The sequence below is a fragment of the Cyclopterus lumpus genome, chromosome 15 (assembly GCF_009769545.1).
Source record: "Cyclopterus lumpus isolate fCycLum1 chromosome 15, fCycLum1.pri, whole genome shotgun sequence".
Lineage (NCBI taxonomy): Eukaryota > Metazoa > Chordata > Actinopteri > Perciformes > Cyclopteridae > Cyclopterus > Cyclopterus lumpus.
In genome coordinates this window covers 2,450,545-2,472,488 of record NC_046980.1, presented here as the reverse complement: position 1 = coordinate 2,472,488, position 21,944 = coordinate 2,450,545, and the positions used below count along the sequence as shown (strand labels likewise).

General features: G+C 45.5%; 1 protein-coding gene across 1 annotated transcript in view; it reads right to left on the bottom strand.

The window, feature by feature from the left end:
* Positions 1-21,934, bottom strand: part of LOC117744265 (protein FAM161A-like) — a 22,444-nt gene extending 510 nt beyond the window's left edge. Inside the window, exons 1-6 of the mRNA XM_034552454.1 lie at positions 21,728-21,934; positions 15,101-15,347; positions 2,420-2,575; positions 1,267-1,535; positions 274-435; positions 1-187 (exon numbers count right to left, since the gene is read on the bottom strand). The exon at positions 1-187 is cut by the window's left edge and continues 510 nt beyond it. Of these exons, the coding sequence (XP_034408345.1) occupies positions 1-187; positions 274-435; positions 1,267-1,535; positions 2,420-2,497 (696 nt within the window). The 5' untranslated portion in view covers positions 2,498-2,575; positions 15,101-15,347; positions 21,728-21,934. The remainder of the gene's footprint in view (positions 188-273; positions 436-1,266; positions 1,536-2,419; positions 2,576-15,100; positions 15,348-21,727) is intronic.
* Between the last annotated feature and the right edge of the window lie 10 nt (positions 21,935-21,944).

Genomic DNA, 21,944 nt, shown 5'->3' with positions numbered 1-21,944 from the left:
GCGCCTCTTCCTCTCCTCCTCCCGCAGCATCATCTGGAAGGGTTTGGGCACGGTGGCCTTGAAGCTCGACTTGACCCTGACCCCGGTCGGCCGGGACGGCGACCCCCGCCGTTTCGGACAGGAGGCCTTGGGCTGGAACCGGAACTCCTCGCGGGTCGCGGTTTCTTCTGGGCTCAGCAGGAAGTCTCTGGGAGTAGATAGAGGAACTACAAAGATGAAAACACTTCCTCATCTGGGCTTCCCCTCCTCTGTGTGCAGATATACTTCACCAACCTCTCGAAGGTTTGGTCCTGGTCTACAGGAGTCCCTCTTGGATGGTCCGGCTCCAGTTCCCCCAGAAGCTCCGACTGGTCCGACCCGCTGGATGTATCGTGAAAGTCCAGTTCCTCCTGGGAGTTGATCCTCTGGAGTTTCCTGGCGGGGCTGCTGCTGCTGCTGGGTCAGATATCATAATGGGGGGGGGTGAGAAGAACTGCTCCAATAATATCACAGCTGACTCTTTAGGTATTTTTTTTCTTATTGATGCTGATTGTGAACACCGATCTTGACCTTTTGACCTTTCACACTTTAAAACTGCGTCACTTTGCATTAAAATGGAAGGCTCTCCAATCAAATGGCTGCCAATGGATGAATGGATGGCTCTTAGCACAACACCGCCCCCTTGTGGCTAAAGATGACAACTTTTAAGTCATTAAAACATAAATGTACCTGATGCATAAACGGTCCCTATGACTGCTGTCACACAATGCATTGCGGTAAAATAGTTAAATAGAAATAACGAATAAAAGGTTGAAACAGTTAGTATAAAGTGGATTAAACATTGCACACAGCTGACTGAGAGCCGGCTAACTTTCACACACTTTCTTAATCTCTATGCAACAGTCAGATCAAACAACCCACGATATTAAATCACATTTTACGCCCGTGAAAGAAAACTATGAGCATGATTTTATGTATAATTAGCAGGTGAAAACGCACCTGAGTTGAAAGGAGCGCTATATATATATATATATATATATATATATATATATATATATATATATATATATATACACATATATATATATATATATATATATATATATATATATATATATATATATTTATTTATTTATTTAAATAGTGAAAGGTTTTCCATGGCTATAATTCAAGAGTAAAGCCGACCTTCTAATTAATATAAATATATAAATGCATAATATGTGTCTGACCTTCACACACTGAAACACAGTTAGTGTTTATAGTGTTAGTGAATTAAAAGCCTCCCACCTGATTGACAGCCGGTCCTCTCGGCTCGGCCTTCCTCCCGGACGTCCCTCGTCTTCCTCGGCGCGGCGCTCTCGGCCCTGGCCGATGTACATGGTCTCCAGCTCGGCCATGTTCCTCAGGTGGGCGCTCTTCAGCTCCTCCAGCCGGCGGTAGTACTCCCGGTTGGAGAAGTGCACGTGCGGCTCCCTCTGCAGGCCGTAGATCTCCAGCGACAGAGACCTGCGGACGCTCCGGGCCCCTTTCCCGTCCTCGGAGTCCGGATCGTACTCCTGAAAGGTCGCGAGAACGTGTCGATGCGACTGAATATTAGTCAAACTCATTTTTTAATTCAGATACACATTTGTATAATATTTATATGTACCCATGTATAACTTATTTTGTATTTCTTCCTATTTGCATTGTTTTTTCTTCTGATCCTTGTCCATATATTTTTTTATTAGTGTATTTTTCTGCTATTCTCTATGTATGTTTTTTTACATATTTCATAATATTATATATATATTTTTAGAATATAAATATTAATTTATATTTATTCATATTTTGTAAATGACATATTTGTATTTTTTATAATTTATTAAATGCTTTTATTAATCTAACTTTCTTATGTACAAATACATTAAAACAAATATGTGATAATTTTTGAATATTTTTTAGAAAGGATATATTTCCATTGTATTTGCCTTCTATTACATATTTATGTTCTTGATTTTTGCAATACTTTTTATTTTTACTACACCAAAAGCTTATGTCTTCTATGTGAAAACATACTTGCCAATAAACATGTTTTTTTGTGATTGTGTAAACATTTTAAAGTGATAATGATTACTAAAATAAATACAACAAGTACAAAGTGCATTGCATAGATTTCAACTCCTGTGGTTTCCATCTGTAATTCAATGTGTGTGTACAACATGTATTTATTGATGTAAATATGAATAGAATGCATCTCTTTCAAACACCTAACATGTTTAAAAAAATACCGCAACTTATTTAAGTGCATCATAAGTGCAAAGTTGTGCTTATATATTAAATGTATCCCACTTTTTATGAGACTTCATATCATACAATACGTGCACATCTTTTTCTCTGAAGGAATATTTTCTCAGGCTGTGTTAATTAATTATTAATAATGTTATTATATGTCAGGCCTCACCTCACTGGTGCAGTCCCCCTCTGGGACAAAGTAGTGCTCCCCTTCCCCTCCTCCGTACACGGGGGCCGAGCGGTACATCGCTGCCGGACCTCCTCCTGCTCCTCCTCGTTCTCCACAAAAACAGAACCTTCCCAGCGCGTCCTCGTTCTCCTCGGTCTGCACACACACACACACACACACACACACACACACACACACACACACACACACACACCGACCTGAAGTAAGTCAAGAGGAGATTAGGCCGAACCCTCCGTGACTGACGGCTTCATCCTCTTATGGAGTCGCGGGTCCCCCGTCGGACCAGATGGTCTAGGTGGACCAGATGGTCCACATGGACCCGGTGGCTTTTAACCTGAACCCTGAGAAGACGTCTGAGGAGAAGCTCCCAATCTGATTTACAGATTAACTTTGATTTTAAATACGGCACGAGGGCCGATATGCACCTGAGGAGGAGAAGTGGAAAGACAACAGACGGGTTAAAGTACATCATCTGAGTACTACTAGTACGACATCATGAGTACTACTAGTACGACATCATGAGTACTACATGTACGACATCATGAGTACTACATGTACGACATCATGAGTACTACATGTACGACATCATGAGTACTACATGTACGACATCATGAGTACGACATGTACGACATCATGAGTACTACATGTACGACATCATGAGTACTACATGTACGACATCATGAGTACAACATGTACGACATCATGAGTACTACATGTACGACATCATGAGTACTACATGTACGACATCATGAGTACTACATGTACGACATCATGAGTACTACATGTACGACATCATGAGTACTACATGTACGACATCATGAGTACTACTAGTACGACATCATGAGTACTACATGTACGACATCATGAGTACTACATGTACGACATCATGAGTACTACATGTACGACATCATGAGTACTACATGTACGACATCATGAGTACGACATGTACGACATCATGAGTACTACATGTACGACATCATGAGTACTACATGTACGACATCATGAGTACAACATGTACGACATCATGAGTACTACATGTACGACATCATGAGTACTACATGTACGACATCATGAGTACTACATGTACGACATCATGAGTACTACATGTACGACATCATGAGTACTACATGTACGACATCATGAGTACGACATGTACGACATCATGAGTACTACATGTACGACATCATGAGTACTACTAGTACGACATCATGAGTACTACATGTACGACATCATGAGTACTACATGTACGACATCATGAGTACAACATGTACGACATCATGAGTACTACATGTACGACATCATGAGTACTACATGTACGACATCATGAGTACAACTTGTACAACATCATGTACGACATCATGAGTACTACATGTACAACATCATGAGTACTACATGTACGACATCATGAGTACAACATGTACGACATCATGTACGACATCATGAGTACTACTAGTACGACATCATGAGTACTACATGTACGACATCATGAGTACTACATGTACGACATCATGAGTACTACTAGTACGACATCATGAGTACTACATGTACGACATCATGAGTACTACTAGTACGACATCATGAGTACTACATGTACGACATCATGAGTACTACTAGTACGACATCATGAGTACTACATGTACGACATCATGAGTACTACATGTACGACATCATGAGTACTACATGTACGACATCATGAGTACAACATGTACGACATCATGAGTACTACATGTACGACATCATGAGTACTACTAGTACGACATTATGAGTACTACATGTACGACATCATGTACGACATCATGAGTACTACTAGTACGACATCATGAGTACTACATGTACGACATCATGAGTACTACTAGTACGACATCATGAGTACTACATGTACGACATCATGTACGACATCATGAGTACTACTAGTACGACATCATGAGTACTACATGTACGACATCATGAGTACTACTAGTACGACATCATGAGTACTACATGTACAACATCATGAGTACTACATGTACGACATCATGAGTACTACTAGTACGACATCATGAGTACTACATGTACGACATCATGAGTACTACTAGTACGACATCATGAGTACTACATGTACGACATCATGAGTACGACAAGTACGACATCATGAGTACTACTAGTACGACATCATGAGTACTACATGTACGACATCATGAGTACTACTAGTACGACATCATGAGTACTACATGTACGACATCATGAGTACTACATGTACGACATCATGAGTACTACATGTACGACATCATGTACGACATCATGAGTACTACATGTACGACATCATGAGTACTACTAGTACGACATCATGAGTACTACATGTACGACATCATGTACGACATCATGAGTACTACATGTACAACATCATGAGTACTACATGTACGACATCATGAGTACTACATGTACAACATCATGAGTACTACATGTACAACATCATGAGTACTACATGTACGACATCATGAGTACTACATGTACGACATCATGAGTACTACATGTACGACATCATGTACAACATCATGAGTACTACATGTACGACATCATGAGTACTACATGTACGACATCATGCGTACTACAAGTACGACATCATGAGTACGACATGTATGACATCATGAGTACTACATGTACGACATCATGAGTACGACATGTACGACATCATGAGTACTACAAGTACGACATCATGAGTACGACATGTACGACATCATGAGTACTACATGTACGACATCATGAGTACTACATGTACGACATCATGAGTACAACATGTACGACATCATGAGTACTACATGTACAACATCATGAGTACGACATGTACGACATCATGAGTACTACATGTACGACATCATGAGTACTACATGTACGACATCATGTACGACATCATGAGTACTACATGTACAACATCATGAGTACTACATGTACGACATCATGAGTACTACATGTACGACATCATGTACAACATCATGAGTACTACATGTACGACATCATGAGTACTACATGTACGACATCATGCGTACTACATGTACGACATCATGCGTACTACAAGTACGACATCATGAGTACGACATGTATGACATCATGAGTACTACATGTACGACATCATGAGTACGACATGTACGACATCATGAGTACTACAAGTACGACATCATGAGTACGACATGTACGACATCATGAGTACGACATGTACGACATCATGAGTACAACATGTACGACATCATGAGTACTACATGTACGACATCATGAGTACGACATGTACGACATCATGAGTACTACATGTACGACATCATGAGTACTACATGTACGACATCATGAGTACTACTAGTACGACATCATGAGTACTACATGTACGACATCATGAGTACTACATGTACGACATCATGAGTACTACATGTACGACATCATGAGTACTACTAGTACGACATCATGAGTACTACATGTACGACATCATGAGTACTACATGTACGACATCATGAGTACTACATGTACGACATCATGAGTACAACATGTACGACATCATGAGTACAACATGTACGACATCATGAGTACTACATGTACGACATCATGAGTACTACATCACGTGTATAGATGAGTCTGGATGCTGTGTGAACTAACCCGTCTGCATAAAGCTTCATAATATATAGTTTTTATTAATAAATGTGTATAAATGAGGAGGAGGAGGAGTTTACTGATGAGGAGTCCAAGTAAACCAATTAACTCAGTGGGTTGTGGTCTGTGTCCTCCTCCTCCTCCTCCCCCTCCTCCTCCTCCTGCTCCTCCCCCCCTCCTCCTCCTCCTCTTCCTCCACCTCCTCCTTCACCTCCTCCTCCTCCTCCTCCTCTTCCTCTTCCACCTCCCCCTCCTCCTCCTCCTGCTCCTCCCCCTCCTCCTCTCCTTCTCCCTCCATCTGTCTCCTCCTCCTCCTCCTCCCTCCATCTGTCTCCTGTCTCCCTCCATTTCACCTCCCGTCCATCTTCCTAAGAGCATTTCAGAGCCTCCGGCTTTTCTTTTGCTTCTGACTCTTTAAACTCAATAATTATCTGCTTGTGTCTTCTCTGCTCGTCAGATTTTTGGATTTTAAGGATTATTTTGTGACCCAAAAAGTGTGAAAGCTAAATAAAAAGACTTAAACACAGATCGCTGTTGGTCTTAACCCCCAAATTGGGATTCCATATTGGTATAATATAACATTTCTGGTCACTATAAATATAATAATGTAGGAATGTTATCAAGAATCTACACCGGGGGCGGAGGTAATCTGCTTATTTCTAATTATATACATAAATATCTGGTTACAATGTATGTTCAGGCTTTTCTTCTATTACGCATTTTAATCATTAAACTGGATTATTAACTTTAATACATTAACGACGCATCTGTCCTATAATAATAATTCAAGCCAATAAAATATCTGTTTCTTTTCTTTAAATTCCCAATTTTTACTTCATACTTTTTTGGGAAAGTGCTTAAAAAGAAAATCTGAAATGTTAAAATGTACCACTGACAACATCTGGCCACACGGTGGCGCTGCTGCTCCTTTAGCCTCTCATCACGCGCCTGTGAAGCAAATAAGAAGGGTCCACTTTTTCTATTTAAAATACACAAAACCTCTTTGGTGTTTTTTTATATATTATTATTGAATATAATATATTCATGCTGCTCAATATTTATGCTTTTTTGCACATTTGCATTGTTTTTCTTCAGATTTTTTAAATTATTGTATTTTTTTGCTGTGTTTAATATTTATGGTTTTTTTTTTTCAATAATATTCTTTTCAATAATTATTTTATTGCATTTTTCTTCTGTTTTCTTGACTTTTGCAATCATGCATTTGTGTTCTTGCTTTTTATTAATTAATCTAACGACGTTTATGTTTATAAAACAAACGCATGCGATTCATTCTGAGAAAATATCATAAAGAAATATTCAATGTAAATCTCCTTTCAGAAACTTGAACGTGGTTTCACCAACCACCCCCCCCCCCCCACCTGCAGTTCCCAGAACAGCTCGCCCTCAGAGTTCACAGAACCGTTCCTCCACATCCTCGTGTTTGTGTGCGTGTGTTGTTTGTGTGTGTGTGTGCGTTTGTGTGCATTTGTGTGTGTGTGTGCGTTTGTGTGTGTGTGTGTGAGTGCGTGTGTTTGTGTGTGTGTGTGTGTGCGTGTGTTTGTGTGTGTGTGTGCGTGTTGTTTGTGTTTGTGAGTGCGTGTGTGTGTGCGTTTGTGTGTGTGTGTGCGTGCGTTTGTGTGTGTGTGTGTGTTTGTGTGTGTGTGCGTGTGTTTGTGTGTGTGTGTGTGCGTGTGTGTGTGTGTTGTTTGTGTGCGTTTGTGTGCATTTGTGTGTGTGTGTGCGTTTGTGTGTGTGCGTTTGTGTGTGTGTGGTGTGCGTTTGTGTGTGCGTTTGTGTTTGTATGTGTGTGCGTTTGTGTGTGTGTGTGTGCGTTTATGTGTGTGTGTGTGTGTGCGTTTGTTTGTGTGTTTGTGTGTGTGCGTTTGTGTGTGCGTTTGTGTGTGTGTGTGTGTGTGCGTTTGTGTGTGTGTGTGTGCGTTTGTGTGTGTGTGTGCGTTTGTGTGTGTGTGTGTGTGTGTGCGTTTGTGTGTGTGTGTGTGCGTTTGTGTGTGTGCGTTTGTGTGTGTGTGTGTGTGTGTGCGTTTGTGTGTGTGTGTGTCCGGCTGCTCTGCGCCTTGGCAGCAGATGAATGGCGTCAGTGTTCTTTCTGAGTAAACAGTCATCACGACCTCCTCCTCCTCCGCCGCCGCGCGGGGCAAAGCGCGGCCGGCTCTACTTTGTGTGGGACAACCCTTCCGCTGTGTCGGGGGGTTTCTTTCTGAATGCTTCTGGGTTCTTTCTCAGAGGAAATGAGCACGATGTTTGTAGGACTTGAACCCGTGAATTAAAATACCAGAATATAAGACGACAAAAGCAAAACAGTTTCATAACCGTCCCTTTGAGAGTTCGGCCTTCAACATAAATGTATTTTTCTTCTCGCTCTCGTTATTCTTTCTTCTTTCCGATTCATCCATTTGTGAAATGATTTATTTTGGCGGGGTGCAAACTAAAGGGACCTTTTTAATTATTATTTTTTCCTGTCATGGCCCACATTCGCGGTTACGGAGAACCACAGGCGTTCCTGCAGAGGCCTGCAGGCTCAGGAGGAACTCCCCTCCAGGGAACGTAGAACACGTGAACGTCTCTCCAGGGTAAGTGTGTTTGGTTTGTCCCTCCTGGGCTACTGTAGAAACACACAAGTCATATGAAGCTCCTTCTATAGATATGAAAGGCTGATTCTTGAGTTTCAGTTTGATTAGTCACGAATGTAAAAAAACACATTTATGAATATTATATCCCAATTTCTGCTAATAAATCACCCTGAAAAGCTGCACGCTGGCCCTTTAAGATTGTAAGTGTAATTTAATAAAATTGTTTGGGAATGTGTGTGTGTGTGTGTGTGTGTGTGTGTGTGTGTGTGTGTGTGTGTGTGTGTGTGTGTGTGTGTGTGTGTGTGTGTGTGTGTGTGTGTGCGTGCGCCTGCAGCTCTGTTGTGTCCGTGGCTCTTGACAACAGGACCTTGATGTTGTTCCAGCGGTGTTTCAAGCTGTGGTCCAGTCGAGCTGCTCCTCTCTCTCATCTCTAATCTCTCAAACGCAGTCTGGCCGTCGGGTTCCTGCTCTGAAGAGGCAGAGCCACGAAGTCTGGACTCTTATTAATCCGTCACAAATACAGTTCGTCATCTCGTGTCTAATGGCCACCAGGAAGGATGTTGTTAGATAAGCTCAGACTTTTTCCTGTCTGTTTGACTCTAAATAACCATAATTCACTAAATGAACATCACGCTGTATTGAAGAAGACTTGAAACTAGAGATTGAGACCAAAAACTAATGTTTACAATGTTTACTGAGGGAATACATCAAGAGAAGTAGAGTCATTTATATAGACTTCTATACAACCAGAGGAGTCGCCCCCTGGTGGTCAGGAGAGAGAATGCAGCTTTAACACATGAAGCATAGACTTCTATACAGCCAGAGGAGTCGCCCCCTGGTGGTCAGGAGAGAGAATGCAGCTTTAACACATGAAGCATAGACTTCTATACAACCAGAGGAGTCGCCCCCTGGTGGACATTAGAGAGAATGCAGCTTTAACGCATGAAGCGTAAACTTCTATACAACCAGAGGAGTCACCTCCTGGTGGTCAGGAGAGAGAAAGCAGCTTTAACACATGAAGTGTAGACTTCTATACAACCAGAGGAGTCGCCCCCTGGTGGTCAGGAGAGAGAATGCAACTTTAACACATGAAGCATAGACTTCTATACAACCAGAGGAGTCGCCCCCTGGTGGTCAGTAGAGAGAATGCAGCTTTAACACATGAAGCATAGACTTCTATACAACCAGAGGAGTCGCCCCCTGGTGGTCAGGAGAGAGAATGCAGCTTTAACACATGAAGCATGGACTTCAATACAACCAGAGGAGTCGCCCCCTGGTGGTCAGGAGAGAGAATGCAGCTTTAACACATGAAGCATAGACTTCTATACAACGTTATTCTATTTAATGTTAGTGTTGTTGTTGTTTTTTCCAATCGTCAGTGAACATTGTTCTAAAAACAGAATCACACGTATACACATAATCCGACGTAAAATGAATAAATCAATTCCTTCATAAATACAAATAACTTGAGGAAACGTTCAAGTAAAACTTGTTGGGGGGTTTTGTGGGTTTTACGTCACTGAGTCTCTTCCTGTGATGAGTCACTTCCATCAGAGAAGCATCTGCTTTCCTTTTCCTGAGAAACGAGAGAGCACACAGACGCCATCACACCTGCCAACACTACCACTTTAGTCCACAGGGGGCACCAGAACCAACACTACCACTTTAGTCCACAGGGGGCGTCAGAACCAACACTACTACTCTAGTCCATAGGGGACAGCAGAACCAACACTACCACTTTAGACCACAGGGGGCACCAGAACCAACACTACCACTTTAGTCCACAGGGGGCACCAGAACCAACACTACCACTTTAGTCCACAGGGGACAGCAGAACCAACACTACCACTTTAGTCCACAGGGGGCACCAGAACCAACACTACCACTTTAGTCCACAGGGGGCACCAGAACCAACACTACCACTTTAGTCCACAGGGGGCACCAGAACCAACACTACCACTTTAGTCCACAGGGGGCGTTAGAACCAACACTACCACTTTAGTCCACAGGGGGCGCCAGAACCAACACTACCACTTTAGTCCACAGGGGGCACCAGAACCAACACTACTACTTTAGTCCACAGGGGGCACCAGAACCAACACTACCACTTTAGTCCACAGGGGGCACCAGAACCAACACTACCACTTTAGTCCACAGGGGGCACCAGAACCAACACTACCACTTTAGTCCACAGGGGGCACCAGAACCAACACTACCACTTTAGTCCACAGGACGCACCAGAACCAACACTACCACTTTAGTCCACAGGGGGCACCAGAACCAACACTACCACTTTAGTCCACAGGGGGCACCAGAACCAACACTACCACTTTAGTCCACAGGACGCACCAGAACCAACACTACCACTTTAGTCCACAGGGGGCACCAGAACCAACACTACCACTTTAGTCCACAGGGGGCGTCAGAACCAACACTACTACTCTAGTCCACAGGGGACAGCAGAACCAACACTACCACTTTAGACCACAGGGGGCACCAGAACCAACACTACCACTTTAGTCCACAGGACGCACCAGAACCAACACTACCACTTTAGTCCACAGGGGACAGCAGAACCAACACTACCACTATAGTCCACAGGGGGCGTCAGAACCAACACTACTACTCTAGTCCACATGGGACAGCAGAACCAACACTACCACTTTAGTCCACAGGGGGCGTCAGAACACAGATCACAGCGTCACACATTACTGCCCCCTGTAGTGTTCAGGGTACCCGTCTGCGCCGCAGACCTCCATGACCTCTGGATGGATTTACAGCGCCTCACCAGCCGGATACATTAGCAAGCAAGCCTTTTTTTTTTACGACGCAGCCTCACGGCAGGCTTCTCTCTAGCAATAGTTCCCCCGAGTCAGCGTTTTCTTCAAAAGCATGCAGGGCACTTCCTGATTTGATATCAGGCGGATTTATTTGTAAAAGTGAATTTATTGTCTCACTAGCGTTACCTTCTTTTGGGTTCTGCTTCTGTTTTTTTTACGCGCCGCATGTCCCGTTTCTCAGAACACTATCAGGGCGTCTAATCGTCAACATTGATTGCATGAATGAAACATGCTGCCGGGAAACATTCGATAAGGATTGCGATCGTGTTCCCGTTGCCGACCGGGGTCGATTATCTACTTCCACCAAAGTCGGCCTCTTCCCGGGTTTGACGTCAGTGAGTCTGGAAAAATATATTTTCACAGGTTGTCATGTATGAAAAGAAAAACTCAAAACAACTCTGGAAGCAGATTCTGTCTCTTCAGATCCACATGAATTGATCTCTGTGAGCGAGATGCAGCGGTTACGATATCGATATGAATACAGATAGAAAGGAATCACAAGTACCTCCCAGACTGGTCGGTCTGGTTCTCTCATCCAAACCAGACTGACAGACACAGATACTGGTTCTGTGAGCTTCCACTGTGTGCTTTGAGCCGCCGGGCACACACACACACACACACACACACACACACACACACACACACACACACACAGTTGAAAGGGTAAATTCACTGTGTGCACTTTTTTTGTGTGGACTCTGTTATGTAACAACAACAAATTATATCTGTGTTTGTTTGCGTGTCGAGTCTGTGAGAGATCCCACTATGAGAGGCGAGTCTCTTTCACACACACACACACACACACACACACACACACAGGGGAGGGCGGGGTCTTTGGTAGCTGCACCTGAGCTCTAGGCGTGTCAGAAGCAGTGTGTTTTGTTATCCCCCCGTGAGAGTGCATCACAGACAACAGCAACAAAGACACACATGAACAGACTCGGCACAAAGCGTCACGCTCCTCTGAAACTTCCCTCTGAAACGTCGATATGAAGCATGAACAACGGGGATCCTCTCTCACCGTAATAAACCTTCCTTTTTAAAAAAAAAAGAAGGTTTGATCGTCATCAGACATTTCCTTCTACGTCCACTCCCTCTCGGCCTCCGAGCCACATTCCTGAGTGGCGGCCGCGGTCGAAAGGCCCATCACGGATAATTGCACCGCTCCCACGAGAGCGGCGGTGACGTGGTGACGGTGTGACGTGATGACGGTGGTGACGTGGTGACGGTGTGATGTGGTGACGTGGTGACGGTGTGATGTGGTGACGTGGTGACGGTGTGACGTGATGACGGTGGTGACGTGATGACGGTGTGACGTGGTGACGGTGTGATGTGGTGACGTGGTGACGGTGTGATGTGGTGACTTGGTGACGGTGTGATGTGGTGACGTGGTGACGGTGTGATGTGGTGACTTGGTGACGGTGTGACATGGTGACGGTGTGATGTGGTGACGTGGTGACGGTGTGATGTGGTGACGGTGTGATGTGGTGACTTGGTGACGGTGTGACTTGGTGACGGTGTGACGTGGTGACGGTGTGACGTGGTGACGGTGTGATGTGGTGACGGTGTGATGTGGTGACGTGGTGACGGTGTGATGTGGTGACGTGGTGACGGTGTGACGTGATGACGGTGGTGACGTGATGACGGTGTGACGTGGTGACGGTGTGATGTGGTGACGTGGTGACGGTGTGATGTGGTGACTTGGTGACGGTGTGATGTGGTGACGTGGTGACGGTGTGATGTGGTGACTTGGTGACGGTGTGACATGGTGACGGTGTGATGTGGTGACGTGGTGACGGTGTGATGTGGTGACGGTGTGATGTGGTGACTTGGTGACGGTGTGACGTGGTGACGGTGTGACGTGGTGACGGTGTGACGTGGTGACGGTGTGATGTGGTGACGGGGTGACGTGGTGACGGTGTGATGTGGTGACGGGGTGACGGTGTGACGTGGTGACGTGGTGACAGTGTGATGTGGTGACGTGGTGACAGTGTGACGTGGTGACAGTGTGATGTGGTGACGGGGTGACGTGGTGACGGTGTGACGGTGTGATGTGGTGACGGTGTGATGTGGTGACGGGGTGACGTGGTGACGGTGTGACGGTGTGATGTGGTGACCTGGTGACAGTGTGACGTGGTGACGGTGTGATGTGGTGACGGTGTGATGTGGTGACTTGGTGACGGTGTGACTTGGTGACGGTGTGACTTGGTGACGGTGTGACGTGGTGACGGTGTGATGTGGTGACGTGGTGACGTTGTGACGTGGTGACGGTGTGATGTGGTGACGGTGTGACGTGGTGACGGTGTGATGTGGTGACGGGGTGACGGTGTGACGTGGTGACGGTGTGATGTGGTGACGTGGTGACGGTGTGACGTGGTGACGTGGTGACAGTGTGATGTGGTGACGTGGTGACAGTGTGACGTGGTGACAGTGTGATGTGGTGACGGGGTGACGTGGTGACGGTGTGACGGTGTGATGTGGTGACGGTGTGATGTGGTGACGGGGTGACGTGGTGACGGTGTGACGGTGTGATGTGGTGACCTGGTGACAGTGTGACGTGGTGACGGTGTGATGTGGTGACGGTGTGATGTGGTGACTTGGTGACGGTGTGACGTGGTGACGGTGTGATGTGGTGACGGGGTGACGTGGTGACGGTGTGACGTGGTGACGGTGTGATGTGGTGACGGTGTGATGTGGTGACGGTGTGACGTGGTGACGGTATGATGTGGTGACGGGGTGACGTGGTGACGGTGTGACGTGGTGACGGTGTGATGTGGTGACGTGGTGACGGTGTGATGTGGTGACGGTGTGACGTGGTGACGGTGTGATGTGGTGACGTGGTGACAGTGTGACGTGGTGACGGTGTGATGTGGTGACGGGGTGACGGGGTGACGTGGTGACGGTGTGACGGTGTGACGTGGTGACGGTGTGACGTGGTGACGTGGTGACGGGGTGACGTGGTGACGGTGTGACGTGGTGACGGTGTGATGTGGTGACGGTTTGATGTGGTGACGGTGTGATGTGGTGACTTGGTGACTTGGTGACGGTGTGATGTGGTGATGTGGTGACGGTGTGATGTGGTGACTTGGTGACGGTGTGACGTGGTGACGGTGTGATGGGGTGACGTGGTGACGGTGTGACGGTGTGATGTGGTGACGGTGTGACGTGGTGACGGTGTGTGTGGTGACAGGGTGACGGTGTGATGTGGTGACTTGGTGACGGTGTGACTTGGTGACGGTGTGACGTGGTGACGGGGTGACGTGGTGACGGTGTGATGTGGTGACGGGGTGACGTGGTGACGGTGTGATGTGGTGACTTGGTGACGGTGTGATGTGGTGACGGGGTGACGGTGTGATGTGGTGACGTAGTGATGTGGTGACGGGGTGACGTGGTGACGGTGTGATGTGGTGACGTGGTGACGGTGTGACGTGGTGACGGTGGTGACGTCGACACGTTTAAATTACAGCCGGTTCGGGGATGCGTCTCGGGGGGTCAAAGGTCCATGTTTGCAGATCGTCTCTTTTTTTCCTTTTTTTAAAATGTATATATAGATTATCTGACAATCAGGAAATACCTTCGCAACACACTCTAATCTCAGCTCGTCACATTCTGACCTTTAGCTTCGACCCCACCGCGTCACCGTCGGGCTCGCTGGTGACCTGAGAGGCACAAAGAGGGAACCTGCAGGTTCCAGTTTAACTGGTTTTACTGGTAAGGTGATACAAATATGTGTGTGTCTGCTCAGTAGAAACCCAGCTGTCACTCACCTGCGCCGTCCCCACGAGGCCTCGCTAAGGAAACTGTTTCCTCTTCAGGGCATACATGCAAACGGAGATCCGTCTACCTGCTCAAAGCTGGCACCTGAAACACACACACACACACACACACACACACACACACATTTCCCTATCCAAATCCAGGAAACGTGTGTTCTCTACAATGACACCCTTGACTGAGAGAAGCAGAAAAAGCCTCTTTGCATCTCATACGCATCGTGATGTTTTTCTCCTGCAGAAGGAACTCGGGTCCAAATCACATTTTCCTCAAATAAAGTTACGTTTAAGTTTAACTTCCTTGTGACGTTTCATTTCTAGACGCATTTCAGATGTATTTGTGTTTAACTTCCGTAGCGTCCATCTCATTTAATGTGTGTTTCAACCGTTTCAACGGTTTCAACCGCGCAATAAAATGTTACAACACCGGCAGTTGAGTGTTAAATCATGTATTGCTTTCTACGTCTACTGGAAGCTGTGTGTGTGTGTGTGTGTGCGTGTGTGTGTGTGTGTGTGTGTGTGTGTGTGTGTGTGTGTGTGAGTGTGTGTGTGGGTGTGTATGTGTGTGTGTGTGTGTGTGTGTGTGTGGGTGTGTGCGTGTGTGTGTCCCGTGACACTGTGGGTCAAATGTTGAGGATGCGATCAGCAGTTTCTTCCTCTGCTTTTTCGGAATTAAAAGGGATCTGAAACTGACATTTGGAAACGCAGCTCCATAGGTGTGTGTCTGTAGGTCTGTGTGTCTGTAGGTCTGTGTTTGTCTGAAGGTCTGTGTGTCTGTAGGTATGTGTGTCTGTATAGGTCTGTGTATCTGTAGGTCTGTCTGTGTCTGTAGGTCTGTGTGTGTCTGTAGGTCGGTGTGTCTGTAGGTATGTGTGTCTGTAGGTCTGTGTGTCTGTATAGGTATGTGTGTCTGTAGGTATGTCTGTAGGTCTGTGTGTCTGTAGGTCTGTCTGTGTCTGTATGTCTGTGTCTGTATGTCTGTATAGGTCTGTGTGTCTGTAGGTCTGTCTGTGTCTGTAGGTCTGTGTGTGTCTGTAGGTCTGTGTGTCTGTAGGTCTGTGAGTCTGTATAGGTATGTGTGTCTGTAGGTATGTCTGTGTCTGTAGGTATGTGTGTCTGTACGTCTGTGTGTCTGTATATGTCTGTGTGTCTGTATATGTCTGTGTGTCTGTAGGTCTGTGTGTCTGTAGGTCTGTCTGTGTCTGTAGGTCTGTGTGTCTGTAGGTCTGTCTGTGTCTGTAGGTCTGTGTGTCTGTATAGGTTTGTGTGTCTGTATGTCTGTCTGTGTCTGTAGGTCTGTGTGTGTCTGTAGGTCTGTGTGTCTGTAGGTCTGTGTGTCTGTATAGGTCTGTGTGTCTGTAGGTCTGTCTGTGTCTGTAGGTCTGTGTGTGTCTGTAGGTCTGTAGGTCTGTGAGTCTAACCAGCGGGGCGGGACTTCCTGCACGGAGCTAACGGGTCGGTAACCGTGGCTACCGTCACAGCTAACGATTAACAATCTGAGGCTGGCCTTGGGCAGCTATCGGCTCCCCGTTACGCACACACACCGAGTCCTTCTGCTCGGAACGACACGGCTACAGTCACATGACCCACACCATGGAGGAGCAGATGTTCTGGTGACATCACGGAGGTCCACCAGAAGCTCCTTCAGCTGGCTCCTAAAGTCTGTGGAACCCGGAGGTTCTAGAGGTGGAGGACGGGTCATGAAAGCCTCTGACGTTAGTCTGATATCAATGTCCTTATTTTTTGGGGGGGATTTTGTTACGTTTTGTTTTTATTTTCACAAACTGATCTGAACTGCATCTGTTTTAGAACCAGAACCAGGACTGAGAGACTGCCAGACCCTGGACCAGTTCATTCATACCTGGTTCTACTGGTTCTCTTGAGTCAATAACACTGAAGTTTATGACTGAAGTCATTCAAGCTCTTTAATATCTGTGTTTTTATAGCCCAAAACAAAGAGCCTGTTTGCTTCACGTCGATGTGGAAGTCACGAATGTGGAAGTGAGATGATTCATTTGTTATTCAAACCGATCTCTTTTGTTCACGAAGTGGATGGAATTGAAACGTAGTGAATTCTCTGTTTACAGCTTTTACCCGTGAGCAAAAGCACAGTTTTCACAGTTTTTATACCACGCCAGAGGGTTTTCAAAGATGCCGCGTTGTCCTTCCTTTTCCAGCTGACCATGTGTGTACGACACCTGCGTGACGTCTCCGGGTCTACCGAGCCAGAACCAGAACCAGAGAGAGAGCGGAGCTTTTTAAAGGCGTCGTCATCGGGGGCCCAGTGGGGAGCAGGTGGCGTCACCCGCCATTAGTCTTCTCGGATTGTGCGAGAGGAGCTAACGCGGACGGACACCCGCGTCACCCAAAGTCACGTGACCCCCCCCCCCCCCCCCCCGAAGTCACATGACCCCCGAAGTCACAGGACCCCGAAGTCACAGGACCCAAAGGACGTCACCGCCAGGATCTGAGCAACCGGGCTACAAAGCGGCCATTGTTACCGCGAGAAGGAACCGCGAGCAGACAAATGACAAAGAACTTCAGAGCCGCCCGTCTTCCCCCTGACATCCAACCCGAGTCACCGGAGAGAAAAGAGATGTTTTTAGTGCTTTTTTTCTTGGTTGTTGAATTTTATGAATATTACACATAAACTGAGTTAGCAACGGATCCCATGAGAGCTAAATCTCAAGATTTTAACCAGAAACCACATATACATATATGTATATATTACCATGAAAATCCCCCTGTGTGTGTGTGTGTGTGTGTGTGTCTGTGTGTGTGGATGTGTGTGTGTGTGTGCAGATGCCTGACCCAGAATAACGCCTCTCTGCTGTCTCAGGAGTTTCCCGTTGTAAACTGGCGGCTCGCTGTGGTTCAGATGACCTCAATGTGACGAGCAGAGCTTTAACTTCCTGTGTTTACGCTTTGGTTTCCTTCAGAGAATCATTGGCACGCCAAAAGCTGTTACAAAAACGAACGAAGACATTGCGAAACACCTCGTGAATGAATTGTGTAAAATATCGAGTGAGAATTTGTCATGAAAAGCTTGCGGCGCGTGTAGAAGAGCTGAAAGCTGATTGGCCGTCGACACCAATGTGTCATAGAATGAAATGTGATGTTGTGAAAATAAAATAAATACATTTTGCAATATAAAAAAAGGAATAATTACACATTTATAATAACGAGCAGGGTTTTAATAATTTCACAAATAATTTCACAAATTATCATATTATAGATATATATTTAATTAGTTTAATATTGAACACTTTGGACTCTATATATATCTCCTAAAGATATAAAAAAAATCAAATGAATGGGATCAATCAGCAGAAGGAATTGAATGTGATTGACACCATATGTTTCTGATATTTGATATTGGATATTTGAGGTCAGGACCCGGATCCCAAAGGTCACCTATCTACAGTGTGTTAGCATGTAGCCTAAAATAGCTCCGCTGGCCTCTGACGAGTTTCATTTCCCAGCAACTGCGTCTCGGGTTCCTCCTCACGACGTCATTCTCAACATTTCTGTAGAAGCCAGAAAAAGAAAAATGCATGACGCGTGTTTGGTGTTAATATTAACAAATGCATTCCCAGCCCTGAGGTGGACATAGTTGGTACCGCTGTTATCTCGTGTTGTCACAACACAGCTCTGACTCGGTGAACAAAAGGGTCTCCTCACATGAGAGCCTCCAGACTCAACCGCCGGGTGCGTTAGCTCATTTGAAGATGAGGCCATCGTTAGACAGAACCTTTATTTTTACCAATAACTTTTTAAAAAGCTGTAGAAGTGTTGTCGTCTTGTCCGATCCGCAGGAGACAAATCGTCTGCCGGGGAATCGTTTGTGTTTGTTTATCTCGAGCTGGTTATCTCCATAGTTTGCAGGTGTTTCTATTTAAATGTTTTTATTACCATTTTAGAGACGGGCTCTCGTCATAAATTGTGTTTATATATCTCACCGTTTACATTGGAAAGTGAGCTTGGTATTTGATGAGGCGATAAGGAGTGTGTGTGTGTGTGTGTGTGTGCGTGTGTGTGTGTGTTTCAACCGTTTCAACCGCGCAATAACATTTTACAACACATGCAGTTGAGTGTTAAATGTTGTATTGCTTTCTATTTCTAAATCAACGTCTACAGGAAGCTGTGTGTGTGAGTGTGTGAGTGCGTGTCTGAGTGTGTGAGTGCGTGTGAGTGTGCATGTGTCTGTTTGTGTGTGTGTTGTAGTGTGTGTCTGTGTGTGTGTGTGTCTGAATGAGTGTGTGTTCGTGTGTGTGTGTGTGTCTGAGTATGTGTGTGTGTGTGTGGGTGTGTGTCTGATTGCTTGTGCGTGTGTGTGTGTGTCTGAGTGTGTGAGTGTGTGTGTGTGTGTCTGAGTGCGTGTGTGTGTCTGAGTGTATGTTTGAGTGTCTGAGTGTGTGTGCGTGTCTGAGTGTATGTCTGAGTGTGTGTGTGTGTGTCTGAGTGTGTGTCTGAGTATGTGTGTGTGTGTCTGAGTGTGTGTCTGAGTATGTGTGTGAGTGTGTGTGTGTGTGTCTGAGTGTGTGTGTGTGTGTCTGAGTGTATGTTTGAGTGTCTGAGTGTGTGTGTGTGTGTCTGAGTGTGTGTCTGAGTGTCTGAGTGTGTGTGTGTGTGTCTGAGTGTGTGTCTGAGTATGTGTGTGTGTGTGTGTGTCTGAGTGTGTGAGTGTGTGTGTGTGTGTCTGAGTGTGTATGTGTGTCTGAGTGTGTGTGTCTGAGTGTATGTCTGAGTATGTGTGTGTGTGTGTGTGTGTGTGTGTGTGTGTGTGTGTGTCTGAGTGTGTGTATGTGTGTCTGAGTGTATGTCTGAGTGTCTGAGTGTGTGTGTGAGTGTCTGAGTGTGTGTGTCCTTGGCCGTCAGCTGGACTGAGGACACGCTCTTTGTGTCGGTCTTGGCTCAGTTTCCCTGGAGGATGTAATCACACCGTCGGCCTCATTAAATATACAGAAGAACTTCTTCCACCCAAAAACCAAAGCAGAACCAAAGCAGAACCAAAGCAGAACCAGAGCAGAACCAAAGCAGAACCAGAGCAGAACCAAAGCAGAACCAGAGCAGAACCAAAGAAGAACCAGAGTTTTATTTTAACGTTCACATCAGTTTGTGACAGTAAATAAAGTTTTATTTGAATCTCCTCCTGGTTGTAGCTCCTCCAGTCTTATACAAAGCTAACCATCAGGACTCCTCACTCTCTCTCACACACACACACACACACACACACACACACACGGTAAAACAACGCCTCGCTGACCACCTGAGCCTCTGGGCGGCGGACGGAGAGCAGACACCTGAGTCCTGGCTGCGTGCGGTCATCCTCTCCGGTCTTGTTAGCGCCATTAGCCGAGATTAGCGCGCCGTTAGCCGAGGTTAGCACGTCAATTACCTCTCGAAAGGTAATTACGTTCAGGAAAACTGTGGGCTGTTGTTGGTAATTGTCATAATGTTCCATTCCAGGAGAATGTAATTGGGTGTCATTATTTAAAATATGAACAAAGGAAGAGGCAGAGGAAATATACGGCAACCCGCGTGGGACAAAAAACATGCAGGACTTTCACCCAGGAGGCCGGCGTTCGTGTCCCAGTGAGTTACTTTGAAGCATCATAACGAACAGAGAAAACAAACAAGCTCTTTGTGGCTCGGAGGAAGAAGATAAATCAGACTTTACCAGAGATACCGATTAACAGATTGACAATATAATACAAATATAGAACATCCGCGTCCTCTGATCTGTCGCTGCTTTTCGTTTTTTGACTGCAACTACGACATGTGACTAGTTTGTTAGCTTTATTTTGAAGTCATATCTGGACTCATGCACAGCCTGGGCGTGTGCAGATGACTATTTATGAGCCCGGGGCTCGGTGTCCATTGTCTCCGTGGGGGTGACCAGCTGTGGGTCTGCTCCACAGGGATGTAGAGCCTCCAGACCCCCCTTTTTTTGTGCCCTCCCTGCTGTTGGGAGAGCCAGGAAGTCGTCATAAACGAGCTCAACCAGACTCAACTGACGAAGAGCAAACAGCTGCTCCGCCTCAATACAACTCTCTTTGACCTTTGACCTCCGCTTACAGATGATTTTGTTTTATTCAGGAGTGAAATAAATAAAACACATTGAGAAAACGCGCTGCTTCGAGATTAAATAAGAAGATTGGTGAGAACCCCCTCTCACGCTTATCGGACCGAGCAGTTTGCAGGTTTCACCATTTTGATTTCATTAAAACTTATTTAAACTCATTATTTTTGGCCCATAATTTAGAACTATAACCAACTCCATTGGAAGCATGTTAGTGAGGGATATTTTAATGGAGATTATACGAAGCCACAAACTGTTCGAATGTACATTTGAGTATCAGCCCGACAATTTGAAGGTACTCTACATTTAATTCATTTAATTGTACTTTCTACTCCTTTACATTTATTTGATAGTTCATGTAAATTTAGTTTAAGATGATACTTTACCTGAGCTTCACCTTTCCCAGCTGCAACATTAATTAAAACATGACGTATTAGCCCATTGTACTTTTTACTCAAGTACAATGGTGAGCATTTTAACACCTTTGTATCGTTAATTATACTTAAAAGATCAGAGGGCTTCTTCTGGGCATTTTTAAATGAGGACTACTTACTCCTGCGGGGGCGTGCGCGCGCAAAAGATGTGAGAGAGAGAGAGAGAGAG